Source organism: Cyrtonyx montezumae, unplaced genomic scaffold (assembly GCF_038088225.1).
Source record: "Cyrtonyx montezumae isolate F1298 unplaced genomic scaffold, pur_monq_1.0 scaffold_3, whole genome shotgun sequence".
NCBI classification, from domain to species: Eukaryota; Metazoa; Chordata; class Aves; order Galliformes; family Odontophoridae; genus Cyrtonyx; species Cyrtonyx montezumae.
The window spans coordinates 30,619,944-30,634,352 of NW_027072034.1; the positions used below are offsets into that span (position 1 = coordinate 30,619,944).

General features: G+C 36.6%; 1 protein-coding gene across 2 annotated transcripts in view; it reads right to left on the minus strand.

The window, feature by feature from the left end:
• GCC2 (GRIP and coiled-coil domain containing 2) overlaps positions 1–14,409 on the minus strand; it is a 33,527-nt gene that overhangs the window by 4,203 nt on the left and 14,915 nt on the right. For both annotated transcript variants that reach the window (XM_065741048.1, XM_065741047.1), the window contains exons 8-22: positions 13,480–13,580; positions 13,299–13,397; positions 12,648–12,767; positions 11,177–11,341; positions 10,679–10,783; positions 9,923–10,085; positions 9,293–9,393; positions 9,104–9,181; positions 8,291–8,428; positions 6,711–6,832; positions 5,208–5,384; positions 3,542–3,759; positions 2,404–2,598; positions 1,487–1,626; positions 383–584 (exon numbers count right to left, since the gene is read on the minus strand). In XM_065741048.1, the coding sequence (XP_065597120.1) occupies positions 383–584; positions 1,487–1,626; positions 2,404–2,598; positions 3,542–3,759; positions 5,208–5,384; positions 6,711–6,832; positions 8,291–8,428; positions 9,104–9,181; positions 9,293–9,393; positions 9,923–10,085; positions 10,679–10,783; positions 11,177–11,341; positions 12,648–12,767; positions 13,299–13,397; positions 13,480–13,580 (2,124 nt within the window). The remainder of the gene's footprint in view (positions 1–382; positions 585–1,486; positions 1,627–2,403; positions 2,599–3,541; positions 3,760–5,207; positions 5,385–6,710; positions 6,833–8,290; positions 8,429–9,103; positions 9,182–9,292; positions 9,394–9,922; positions 10,086–10,678; positions 10,784–11,176; positions 11,342–12,647; positions 12,768–13,298; positions 13,398–13,479; positions 13,581–14,409) is intronic.

Here is a 14,409-nt window from a genome sequence, read left to right on the forward strand (position 1 = left end):
AATCGTATATTAAGAAGGATTGCTAAGGGTACAAACAAGATTCAAAGTAGCCAGAACACTATTATGCATTATTACAGCTCTTGGGTCAATTTCCTTTAAAGGTTTAACTATTCTTCCTTCTCTAGTTGCTAAGGTTCTTAAATGAAAAGCAGCTTTAAAAAAACTTCAGCAGAATATAATTTAGTGAAATTAATATTAGGTCTGCAGTAATGCCTTGAGAGGACCATTTTAATTAATTTCTCAGAACACGTGCCAGGAAAATCATTAATTTACAGTAAGCTCTATTTTAAGGTCACTGTGTCAGAAATCTTTACTAAAACATACGAACACATTACATTACAACTTACTATCATTTTCTAACATGTGGCAGAACCCCACCTACCTTGGGCAATTGCAACCAGCTTCCCTTTCTCTTCAGGGCTAAGTTGCAACATGGTGTCTATTACAGGCAGCAGCCTCTCTTTTTCACTCCCTGATTTCAAGAATATGAACTGTAATAGAACGTTCTTCAAATATTCCAGATTAGCCACAGACTTTTCTCTCTCCTGATTGCGTTCCAATCTTCTTATTTCACTTTTAAGAAGCTGCACACGAGAAGGAAAAAATAAATTAATAAAAGACCGTGCAATATTTTCTGCATCATGGAATGAATACTTACAGAAAGGTATTCTGAATAGATAAAGGGAAAATTACACAGCTTGCTTCAAAAAGTATAGCGTATGCCTATCAAAGTATTCAAGGCCAGGCTGGATGGGGGTTTAAGCAACCTGGTCTTGTGGGAGATGTCCCTGCCTATAGCAGGGGGTTGGAACTAGGTGATATTAAAGGTCCCTTCTATGATTCTGGACAAAAATAGTTTATCCTGATAAAACCTGTACAGTACAGAGAGATTCAGTGCTAAATATTCACATCCAATGATAAACAGTTTAAAAGCTAAATATCAACTTTTATCAGAGGTTTAGCAACATTATGAAATCATCGGTAAAAGAAACATTTTCAAAATACATTAACTTTAAAAATGTTTCAAGAAAAATCCTGGAGATATGATCAAATAAAACCAAATTTTACTAGTATATACACCTCTAAACGCACATCTTTTATATTTAGACATGTAAAAGGGATTACAGAGAGACCAACGTTTCCCTTGGAATTTACTGTTTTTAGTTAAATGCAAATAGCAAAGGCCCTTTAGCAAATATTGAACTTCCCAACTCTGCCTTTATTTATTTATTTTGTAGTAGCTTTTACTTGCCCTCTTCCCCTAGACATGAGAAACTGGGAAAAAAAATCCCCAAGTTGGGGACGTATTAATTACTCTCGTGGAAAACAAAAAACAAACAAAAAAAGAAACCCAAGTTCAAGTTTTGCATCCCCAGATTTCTACAGGCTGCAATTTTCTGAAACATATTCAAGTGTTAAACATTTGGTCTAGGAATAATACCATACAAATTATAGCTGTCCCCACATTTACTGCGTGCCTGCTGACCTTTATTTGCTCCATTAGGATTGCGTTGGTTGCTTCTGATTCGCGAAGTAATTCATTCAGGTGATCGGCGCTCTTTGTTGTTGTGCTCAGTTTCTCAATCAGCTCATCCCTGGTGAGCTCTGTTTGCCACTGGGACGTTTCTGCAAGGAATTGAAAAAGAAAACTGAAGCAGAAGATGGAAAAAGCGCTGCCAAGTTAACATTATGACTTGACTAATGCAGTTTCTAAGATGTACACAGGAAACAAAATCCACGTGAACTCAGACTGCCAACTAATAGTCACGATTTCTGCTGCTGCATGCTTGGTTTGTGATTTATTTTTGTACTTACACATTTTTTAGAACTGATTTGCCAGTCTCCTCATAAGTAAGTCAAGATACTCAAGATACATGGTTTTAATTTAGCCCTTGCTTTGCATAGATGGAGATATTTCAGCATTTCTCCACACAGCATTCAGTAGGCTTTTAAAAATACAGTTATGCTACTACTTACTTTTCTACTTTTTGGGACGCTGTTCTTTGTGCTGCCTTTCTTTTTCCAGAAAAAAAATAAATGAAGAAATTCCTGTTCTAATAAACCACGTTAAGTTGAATAAACAGTTTAAACAGCTTATCCTTGCATTAACAAGAGTTAATCAGCACTTAATTGTTTCAAGTAGAGACTAGGCTCTAAGCATCAAAAGTTCTGTAGCTATTCACTGATATACTCATCCACCTTCTTCCCTTTAGGAAGTTACAAATGTGAGATCTTGTTAATCAGTATTGAAGGAGAAGACTCAAACAAGGATTACAGACAGTGTGCATTCACGGCACTACTTAAGATTTGTGTGTTGCAACAAAAAGCATAAATAACACAACATTCTCATATATTCTGAGGGCACAACCTCAAATGGTTAGAAAAGCCACATGTTCTACCTACCAGGTTTTGTTTCTGGAGAGTTCAGAAGCTGTTCCAAGGATGGTATGTAGGTGCTGGCTGAAGAGACAGACTCAGTATCTGTTGTCTCCATACCTTCTCCCTCCTCCCTTGCTATAGCGTGCATGTCTAGAACAGGAAGGTCTGTGTTTCGCCGTTCTCTTAAGTTCTTCGGTACAGGATTTGAAACAGCTGGACCTGAAAGACACTTACTGATGTCTGTCACTGAAATAAAACAGCTGTACAACTATGAAATAACCTAAGCTATCTCAAATAGGAAAACAGTATATAATGTACAGACTTGAAAGCCAGATATGAGCAGAACAGAGGTTTTCACCTCCAGATCACTATTTCAATCAAAGCTAGTTTCTAAATCTGATCTTAACTAGCAATCTTCATTTCAGGGACTATGAAACCTTAATGCATTATACCCTGCAGATGCTGCAGCTTTGATAAGAGTGCCAAGTGTTTTTAAATGCAAAACAGAATTAGTTTTTCTTTCAAACAGTCTTGTGGGTGGTGCAAATTAGTCTATTTTAATAGTTTGTGTGCAATCCTGCTGCTTCAGTAAACAGTCAGTTACTGCAACACATTCAAGTAACATATGGAAAGAGTAACTTCAACTGTTACTGTTTCTTGGCAAAAATCTGACTGCATCTTAATTAGTAACTACACAGATTAGAAGTAGCACTTAAGCCAAGCTGAGTAAAATTTTATATTAGAAGTGGGGGTAAACAGCAAGTATACCAAGAGTAAACACTGTTAAACATCTTTCAGTGTACTCCTGTGTAGCTTTACCCCGGAGGGGCAGAGATCCATTAAGCTCTCCAAAATCTGAGACAAACTGATAGGAAAAGCACCAACTATTTTCAAAGTGATTTCCCTCTATCTGCCTCTCAACGCAGACACTGCAGAAAACTTCACTCTGATACTGATTCTGGAGGTACAGTAATAATAAAACCTCATTCTTTAGATGGTATCAGAGAACTGATACGGTTTACTACCAATTTTCCACAGTAACTTTCTGTTGTATTACAGAACTACATACTATAACTGTTATAGGTACAGTCTCAAGTACACAAATCTATATTCTCCCAAGAACACATAACCCAAGAAAACTTTGTTTTATGACCAAAGTTACCTCTAGTGCTTGGTTCGCTCTTAAGTTGGAAAAGCTGAGCTTCTACCCTGGACAGCTGCTGCTGAAGAGTCTCTACTGTCTTCCTGTGTTCCTCTTGCAGGTTCCTCACTTGATCTCTGAAATTGTTCCGGAGAGCTTCATTCTGGGCTGTCAGCTGACTCAAAGCCTGAGTGTGCTCTGTTTTCATGACCATATTCTCAGACTGTATTGTGCAGAACCTGAAAACAGGTAAACACAAAGCCTGGAGACACAAAATACAAGAAACATACAACAAAACTCATTCTTGACTTTACAAATTTGCCTACAGTCTAAATTAGTTTTCAGTTTTCATATCTTAGAATGTCTGTTTCGCTTTTTTCCCCTTTATCTTTTCCCAGGGCAAATCTAAGAGTGAAAAAGTTATGTTTACTGCCCATCTTATGAATGCACTGTTACATAAGCTTTTGACTTATAAACCAGAAGATAAGATTCAGACTTTGGGAATACACACAAAAGAAAGAAGGAATCAGAGACATGCTGTGGTCTGAGCATCTTTAAACTGAAAAATTGCAACACGACCATTTAAATCATCATAACATGCACATCATTTCTTTAGCATTTATTTACCAAAGACCCACGCAGGACTTCTGGACGTATACATTTCTAAGAAAATAAGTTTAATTAATTGATCAACTTTAAAGTTTAGAACTCAGTAGTTCTAATCGGGGCAGGATATCATACATCTTTCTTGGCAAGAAAAGCATCAGTATACCACATCAATTGTAGTGGATTTGGAGGCACTCCAGGAACAAGACAAAACTGTCAGAAGCAATTAAACAAGTGCACGTATGGAAAGACTAGGCATAGGACTTGCCCTTATAAGTATATAAATTTAAATTTATCCAGTGTAGCAAAGAGCTACTATTTCTGGCTATGAAAGGAACCTACTGTGGTATAGGTGCTTTCCAGAGAAATGCAAAAGGATTCATTCCAATGAATCATCATGTGGATATTGGAAAACAGTACAACAGATAAAAGACAAGGAAATCAACAGTTCCTAAGACTAAACTGTCATTTCTAATCAGCTTCTCATGAATTTTTTGTACCCTAAAAGAAGGCATGGAAAGGCTTTTCTAAGAGCTCAAGAGAATACCTTTTCATGTCATTTGACAGAAAATTATACATTCTAAATAGATTTCTTTCATTTCAAAAGTAGCAGCAAATTATGATTGTGGCAAGCATACACCTGAAAAAAAATACCTTCTGTAAATAAGGTACTTGGTGGGTATTTTGATATTAAAATAGCTTATATTAAACTACAGTGTTTTAATAACAGGAAACATGGGCTTACAATATAGTTGATCAGTCCAACACAAATGTAGCGCTGAGTTTAAGACATAAAAACAGTCAGTAAATTCAGCATGCTGAAAAATAAGTTAGCTTTAAATATCTGATTTTTAACAAGTAGAAAGCTAGCAGAAATCTCATATTCCCTCACAGCTACTTATTTGTTTTCACTGCTGAAACTTCTGATGGCTGAGAAAAAGTAGCAAATAACCCTTATGAAACTTCCTTTAACTTTCTCTACAATTACACCTTTTCTTTGGAGAGTGCTATTTCAAGCCAGCTGCACAAACAGAACTTCAGATTCACACAAAATAAAACATTTTTCATCAGCAGAGCATACTTTTCACGGAGTTCTGCCTCTTTTGCAACAGTCTCTTGCAGCATCTTATTGTGTCTTTCCAGCAGGGTGTCATGTTCAGACTGCAATGCCTGGAATTCAGCTGCATTCATCTGTAAATTATGCTGAGTATCTTGTAGCTTAACTTTTAATTGTTCTATTACCATTTCTAACTGTTCTCTGCAAGGGGAAAATAAAAAAAAAAAGAAAAATAGAAAAAAAACCAAGATACATTTAGCGTTATCTTATTATTATATCCACAATGTTTTAAGTACCTGATCTGGATTCTTTAAAAAAATATTTCTGTATTTAAATTAACTATAGCGCTGTGACCAAAATAACCTCAGAATGAACCTCAGCAGGAACAATTAGGAATGATCTGATTACATTTCAGTATAGTTGCAAATGCATTTAATCACATCCTGCATGAACTGCTGGAAATGTACCTATTGGGGTAGAAAGCGTAACCACTCCTACTTTCTGCATCAATCAAGTTTGGAGGAATAAAACAGAAGAACAGGATGTGGCATACAGATGGGAGAAACCATTCCTTCTTGAAAGTGGTAGAGTGTTTTGTTTGTTTAGTAAATGCACATCAATTCAATGAGACTGAAAGCAGTAGACACAGGAAGTGGTTTGAAGACACTGGCAAAGGTGTACAAGGCAACATCAATCTAACTAGGATATATTTCTGACCAACAGAGTTAATATGGGTAAATCGTTCCTTTGAAGATCATTTGTTTATTACTTGTTCACTTTGGAACAATAATGGTCCTCTATCACAAAAACATAATCATAGAATCATAGAATAATTGAGCATTGTAAAACTCTGCAAACAGGAGACCAAGAAACACAACTCTTGCAGCTTGCTTACTTCAAATAAGGAAATGTATTAAACAGAGAATCCAAACAATCAAAAAAAAACCAAGTCTCCCTCTGGTGGATTTTCAGCAGCATCTTTATGTACTAAGATCTGTGTCAGAAATGACATTCAACACCTTATGCATGAACACCTTGTCTGTCACCAAGGTCTGCTATCACCCACTTATAAAAATAGCTTACAGAAACTGATCTCTTTGAAATGAGATTCAGCCACTTACTGAAGTGAACTTGAATTTATGTGGCTTACAACTACACTTAAATGATCTCCAGGGTTTTTTCTCTCTGTCTGAAACAACAGGTAACCTGCACACAAATAAATCTATCAGAGACAAAGAATTGCAAACTAATATAATATCACTAACAGCTGAAATGTGGTACAAACTAACGATCTTTGGTTCAGATGGGTACAGCCACAATTCGAAAGTAATGTTAAAGATCAGACAACTCTATCTTTAGACACACTTTTTTTTTTCCCTCAGATTAAATTACCAGCAGCAACAAACGGTCTCCTTTATATTATTTTCCATACTTAAAGGAAGAGCTAAATAGTGGAACTCACCAACATTAACAGCATAACCCAAACATCAGTATTTTTCTGAATGGATATTAAAATCTTGGCTTTACCTTTCTTGTTTGGCTCCCTCAGTTTCTGCCTGAGAAGCAGATTTATTTTTTTGTTGTTTTAAAACATTATGAACACGGACTTTGTAGCTCTCAAATTCAGATGTAACAGATGCCTGTTCAGCCTATGACACAGAAAAACACTTTCAGTAAGTAATACTATTGACTGCTGCTCACCTATGTGCTCAAAAACAAAATGCATCTTGCACTGAAAAAAGTCAAATGAAGAACAGTTCTATTTTCTTCTTTCTAAAGAACAATTTAAATGGCATCGTGACAGACCATGCTTTTTAGGTCATAATCAAATCAATTATCAATCTAAGAGCTTGAAAACAATAAGTCCTTGATATTCAACATCCCAGTTGTTGAGAAAGAGAAGAATATTTACTAATACAAGAATAACGTTCAACAGATATTCACAAGGAAGGGCGATGAAGGGGGAAAAACAAAACAAAATAAACCCAGCCTCCTCCTCATAAAACCTGAAAATCATGCATAATTTTAAGTCAGTCTTGTCAGGATACAAAGCAAGATATATTGTAGCTTCCTGTATGAGTATTCAGTCCTTCTCTTTGGAACTCAGCTGATACATAAGTCTGTTTCCTCTGGACAAACTGCCTCACAACCTGAAGTCTTTTACTGTATACCATACAGGCAAGAATTATTTCCACCTGACAAGTTACACCTTGCAAATGTCCATGCTGTATATTTTTCTAGGAAAATACAGGTGCAGATTTTCTTTCCTGACTATTGAAGACGCTCACAAGTTCACTAGTCATTCTTGACAACTAAAGTTTTTTAATATCTATGATCTACACTTAGCAGTATCACTCAGGCAAACCTGTAGCAGTAACCAGTTTGCTCATTTCACCTTTTTTTAAGATTTAACATTTTTAGGGGGATACATTCGCGTTACTTTTCTGCAGGACTGACAGCTATCACACAACACAGGAGGTAACACAGTGCACTAACCTACATAGGAGCAATTGGAACAGAACACTCCTATATTCTGAATCTGCCTGTTTCTAACACAAACACCAGGTGAACAGATTCCAGGCATATCTAGCACAGCATGACACTGCTGAAAAATAGCAATAATAAAAACCTCAGCAACAGTGTCAGCTCCAGATGTAGGTCTGCTGACAATTAAGAAGTTGTTCATATAGCAGTGTATTAAAAGACGATTGCAAATGTTTTTTTTTTTTAAGTGGTAGCTACATTTTTATGAGGACCAAATGATTTTTTTCCCTTTTTCTTCGAAGACAGAAGTGATTACTTCTCCTTTCTCCCCAGCACATGCTTATTGGTTATCTTAAGTGAACTCTTTCCACTGCTACAAGATTTGTACCATTGGAAATATAAGACTGCAGTCCAGACATTCTACAAGTGTTTCAGGGCAAGCAGGACAGACCAGCTTGTCCTCTCTACCACCACACAAATACAAGTACTGAGGCATTCCCAATTCCTGACAAGCAAGATGACAACAGCAAAAGATCTGCAAAATATTTTTAGACATGCAGACAGAATCTACAGTGGAGTAGATCTGCTTTGTAAAGGTTAAGGTATTACTTCCATCAGAGTACCTGTGCTGCTCTACATTGTTCTCTCAAAGTTGCAATTTTTTGCTGGTAAGTACTCAATGTACGCTGGTGCTGCTCTGAAGAAGTTCGCAGATGTTCCTGGACTTTATGCTTTTCTGACGTTAGTGCAGCTACTTGAATCTGAAAAAAAAATAAACAAGTTGAAAATGTGATCTCTAATACGACAGACTTTTTCCTCCCTTTTCCAGGGAAATATGCCACAGAGCCCATAGGACTGTACTACAGTGATTCCTGCACAAGTTAAGTGAATATAAATGTAAATCCAACAAAAACTAACAGAAGAGTTACAGTGTTCATAAAATAAGAAGTTTAAAGAGAGAACAAAAGATAAAATCACACTGGTGGGGTGGCAGCATGTAAGAAAACCAACCTCTCCTCCCTCCCCTCTCTGCAATATTCAATTCCTGCTCTGTCCAAACAGCATTTACACAGAGGAGAATACTGAAGACTTCAGCTGATTATGCCAGATACTTCTGTTTTTGAACTGAGCAGCTTCCTTGTTTAAAGAAATATTTTAAAACACAGGCCAGTTAAAAGCTTCTAAGTGCTTAGTCTTCGGTTTTGGGGAAAAAGAAAAGGAAAGAAGAGCAAAAAAGGTAAGTCTGTTTAAATAACATAACAGGGAAGTATCTAGGGAAAGCAGAAAACAGAAAAAAAAAAGCCTCATTTAAGAAACAGAACTAGAAACCATTTTCATTCTTCCGCTTATATTCCATCTGCCCAGGAGAAACTACACCCTTATTACTTAAATACTATTATGTAACTTAAATATAATAACAAAGTGAAGTTTCTTGCCTTAAAGGCTTCCACTTGTTGCTGACTGGCTTCCAGTTCTCCTTTTAATGATGCCTGCAACATCAAAAGGTTGTTTTCCTGCATGACAGAAGTATCTGGTTAATGGCAACTCAGTAATTCAAATACCTACCTGGTTTTAAAAGTTAGCTTACAAAAATGAAGTACACAGTTATTGACTTGTGGACTTACAGCTTGCTTTGAATCAGCCAATTCTTTTTTGGTTTTCACCAGGAGTTGTTTTATCTTGGCATTTCTTTCCTCATCCTGTTGCATTGTAGATTGAAGTGACCCTAATGCAGAAATCAGTAGTTACACACAAAGGAAACCTTCCCTCTTATCTTTTCTTAAACATAATGGAAAATATTTAAACAAATTCTTACAGATCTCTTAAAAGCTGCAAACAAGTAGCTTACTCTAACTTCAGTATATGACTTCCACATCATAAATATGTTCTAATACGTGAAATTGTTTTGAGAGTTATAATTAAGGACAGGAAGAAATGAAACTTTTAAGCTTGCTAATAATGTTTTGTAAGCGTGGTACATCAGACTGAAAATGCCTAGCAATCACATTCAGAACTTACAACTGAGTTAACCAGGTAAGAAGCAGTTTATCAGGCAGGCTATTTGGCTCTTGTTTGTTGAATATTACATCAAGTGACTGCTGACTACAAAGCAAACCTTTTTTTTTTTTTTTTACTGTTTCTTAAAAACCTTATTCTCACTCATCAGCTTCAAAAAATGTTTCTCAATTTCTTTTTTATTTATTTTTCACAATTACTTCTAACTATACTATACTTGTTGTTTATAGTTTACTCACTTATTTCTTCCTGAAGGGTCTCTTGTTTTTGTTTCTGAATCCCTGTCTCTTGCTCAAGATCTTCTATTCTACTATCTTTATCGGCAATCTTCTGATTAAGTTCTTTTACCAGCTTTTCATAATCAGCTATTTCCATGTCCATCAGTGTACTCTTTTGAGCATCCTGCAAGTTACACACAAAGAAGTTACAGCTTAAAATCTGCCTTCATTGCTAAGAGTTCCTTTCTCTTCCATTCCAGAATAAAGAATTAAAGGAACATACATCTAATCAAGAGTTTAGAACCATGTATATCCACAAGCAACATCCACCTGTCAGGTTTCCATATCCTCAGCAAATAATCTATTTTCAAATGAGGACCAAAAGCTTAAGAACTCTTGCCAATTTTAATAGTTATCAGTGGGTTATCTTGCAACTATTCATTTTTACCACCTCTGCTCCTCACTAAGGCAGCTTCAGAATAGTGCAGACATCTTAATTTGATTCCTGTTTCATGACAGGCTGCATAACACAAGCTAAAAACAAAACCACCACCACCAAAAAAAGCATCCCAGAACAACCAACCAACATCTCTCTCCTCATCAAATACCCCCACAAGAAGTATACTTCATCTCTCTGAAGTAAAACGGGTAAAAATTCCTGGTTTTGCTTTTGCATACAGTAGGTTTTAAGGTCTTCAGAACAGAAAGGGAGACATTAGATACAACCAGAAAGGACACATCTTTGGTGGAATGTTAAACACACAACAATCACTCTACCTTTTTGGCCAGCTCTAGTTCTTGCATAACTTTTTGCAGATACTTCTTTTCCTTCTGAAGTTGCATCTGAAGCTCTTCCAGTTCTCGGAGAGTACCACCATGTTCCTGAAATTTAAATACTTTTCAATTATGCGGTCCAATTTCAAAATAGATGTCAGCAGAGTAGACACATTTACACACAGACACCCACTCACTTAGAGTGTACAAAGGTAAGATTTTTTGGGAAGACTGGGAGTCAAAGAAAACCTCACAAGATTATGAACTGTTTTTCACAGTCAACCAGAATCTCCAATCTACTGTAAGTGATGGTCTTAAAAAGTTCTTTAAATGAACAGACTAAGCAGTCCAAAAAAAAAAAAAAAAAAAGACCAAGTGAAGTAACAAGAAAAAGCATGGAACTTGTCTATAATAAGCACAGTTTATAAAACTCACAGAAGGCAGACCATCCAATGACAGTAGTGCTTCAACCAATCTATTAGCTCCACATAGTATTATTACCTTTATTTTCTGCTCTTTCAGAAGCTTCTCAGCTTCCAGATCTTTTTCAGCCTTTGCCTTAAACTTCTGTAGCTCCAGTATCTGAGCTTCTAGCAGCTTAGAATTACATTGCAGTGTTTCAACACGAGCCAGAAGATCTTCATTAGCAGAATGTAGTTGATCATTCTAAAATAATCACAGCGGGAAGATAACGTAAGCTGAATTTGCATTTGACTATGATAAATAGGATACCATTCATATTTAAAAAACAAATACTCATTTTCAGATTCTTTTATCAACAGTAATCCTACTGATAACAGTATAAACTGTTGACCACCTGGTTTAAAATCAGATTAAGAAACAGGCTTAATTAAACACTAGCACAGTTTGATTATTTTGTTCAGAGTTACATGAGCCCAGCTTGCTATAAGATGGCTACAAGTATGAGAAATCTGAAAAAAAAAACCAACCAGAAAAACAAAAGAAAAAACCCTTTATTGCTCTCTGCAAGAAGAACTTGTATCATTGTGGGAGACCTGAAGTTTAAGTACTCCATCGCCCCATTTCAAGTACAGCTGTATTAATAAAGCATCAACCCACTAATCCCTAAAACAACCCCTTCAACTGCAGCACCATGGAGCCTTCAATGATATCAGGTCAGTACATACAGTCAAAATCACTCCTGTGCCCAGGCTGTTGTTGGAACATTTTAAAAATATTGAAGATGCTGAATCTGTTATCTCACTCTTGATTATGCAGATTAAGAATAAAATGAAAGGAGCTACCAATTACCTTTACAATTTATAAAATACTTCATATCAACTTGAAAAAAAACCAACCCCTGCACCATCAGCAGAGTGTACTTTACTGTTCATCATTTCTTCTTGTGCTATCCGCTGTTAGTTTCAATTTTGCTTAAAAGGTGTCCTAGGCTGATATTCAGTCTAACTACATATGGGGTTTAAATCCTAAATTCCCAGCCCACTTCAACTAGTTTCTGCAGAACACATCTCACAGCTGTTTAATTGCCATCTTAAGACTTCTGAATGCCACTAGACTATTCCATAACACAACCTCAAGTCTAATTCCTGTGAAAGGTGCAAAAAACCAAAATCACCATAGTTAATTCTGTTTGTGAAATTCTGTTGGTGAAATAAGAGGCGTATTTTGTTTAAGGAACTGAAGGAAAAAATCAAATTCACTGTGCGTCGTGGCAAGTGTGGGTGTGGAATCAGATCATCTGATCTTTTCTGTGAGCTGACCTGGGGTAAATTAAACCCTTTCTATTTCAAAGGCAAGTCATTCTAGAGATCTATAAATATTTCACTGCCCACATAGGCATAAGATGTTGGGAAAAAAACTGAATTTCAAGTAACTACCCAGAAAACATTTGGATTACGAGACTAAATATAATACTAATCACTGAAATATCTTACATTAAAATAATTGTTACTTTAATTATCAGTATCTCTCACACACATACAGAACTGACCTTCTGGGATGACACCTGCAGTTGTCTTGTGAGGTCATCTATCTGACGTTCAAGACTATTTGCTCTGCCTTTTTCAGAATCCAGCTCCTCTCCTTGTTTATCGTATTCCATCAGAAGATTCTTAACACAATCACATACAGACAAACTTTAATAATTATGATACACACTGCTTGTCTTAACCACATTCAAAAGCCCATATACTTATTCATCTTTTTAATAATTAAGCATGAGATATTTTAATGCAATATCAGACATCTCAAAATAAAACTATAGTTCCATTGCACGTTCTGAGAGAAATCACTGAGCTTTTGTCTTTATCACTTAAAGATTTTTTTTGTAATTAATTCCCAGTTCATACAGTTTTAAGAATTTGTAAGAACAGATTTGCTTCAGCAATGGTGTCTGACATATATGATGCCAGATTTAAAAGGAAGTTTAAAAATATCACCCAGGAGAAATAATCTCATTTTCTTCTGACACAGTTCTGTTAGTAGGACCTTATATTCTTGATTTGGGTGCTTAACTGCACTGGCACAATTTCTGCCACCAAACACATTTGTGCAGGTAAGTAATAATATTTAGGCAAGGATTCAAAAGCAAAATATTTTTTTCTGCCAGCTAACTGCCTTTTGTAGCTAGTGCTGTTCCTACCTTATAACTTTCAGCTCCTTGAATGACATCCTTCATTGAAGCAGACAGCTGATCTTTTTCTGATCGAACCACCTCCAATTCTTCCCTCAGAGCCTGCGTCTTATTACAAGGAAAACACAAGTCATTAAAACAGAATCCTACATGCAGGATGTTCTCCATGTTAAGAAGCAGTTAAGAGTACCTCCTTCCGGCTGGTATCTAATTCCTTCTTTGCTCTCACAGCAACTGCCTTCACTTTATTTAGCTTCTCCCCTTTTTCTGCAGATTCTTTTTCTAGTCTCCCTACAGTAAATAAATAAGAAAGTAAATAAAAACATTCATTTCCTCTCCTGAGGTAATGAAATTCAATTACAACACAAATGCCAGTTTGAAATAAAACAAAATATAAAGCAGTAGAGATATTAAAAGGTTTCATTCAGTTAAACCCTTCAATTCACTTTGAAGCTAGAATGTCCAGTATCACAGACAATTCAGGGAAACTCTTTCCCTGTTCCAAAAACTTCAATTGCAGTTTACAGTAAAAGCCTCATTCCCCTGCACTTCTACATACAGGTACAGTCCATAATCTGGGTCTACACTAAAAGAAGTGTAACCAGCAGGTGAAGGAGGTGATTCTCTACTTTACTCTTACGAGAGTGCACCTGCAGTACAACATCCAAGTCTGGGGCCCCCAGCACAAGAAACACATAGAGCTGCTAGACGGTGCCCAGAGGAGGGCTGGAGCACCTCTTCTACAAAGAAAGATGAGGGAGATGGGGTTGTTCAGCCTGAAGAAGGCTCAACTGAGACTTTATAGCAACCTTTCTTGATTTAAATGGGTATTATAAAAAAGATGGAGAGTGACTTTTTACACAGGCAGTAATAGAACAAGGGAGAATGCTTTTAAACTAAAAGAGGGGAAATTTGGATTAGATGTTCAGAAAAAAACAATTACTTAGAGTGTGTGAGACGGTGGTACAGCTGCCCAGAGAAGCTGTGGTGCCCCATCCCTGGAGGCGCACAAGGCCAGGTTGGATGGGGCCCTGGGCAGCCTGAGCTGGGGGGGGCAGCCCTGCCTGTGAGGTCCCTTCCAACCCAAACCATTCTGTGATTTTGTGACACACCGATAACG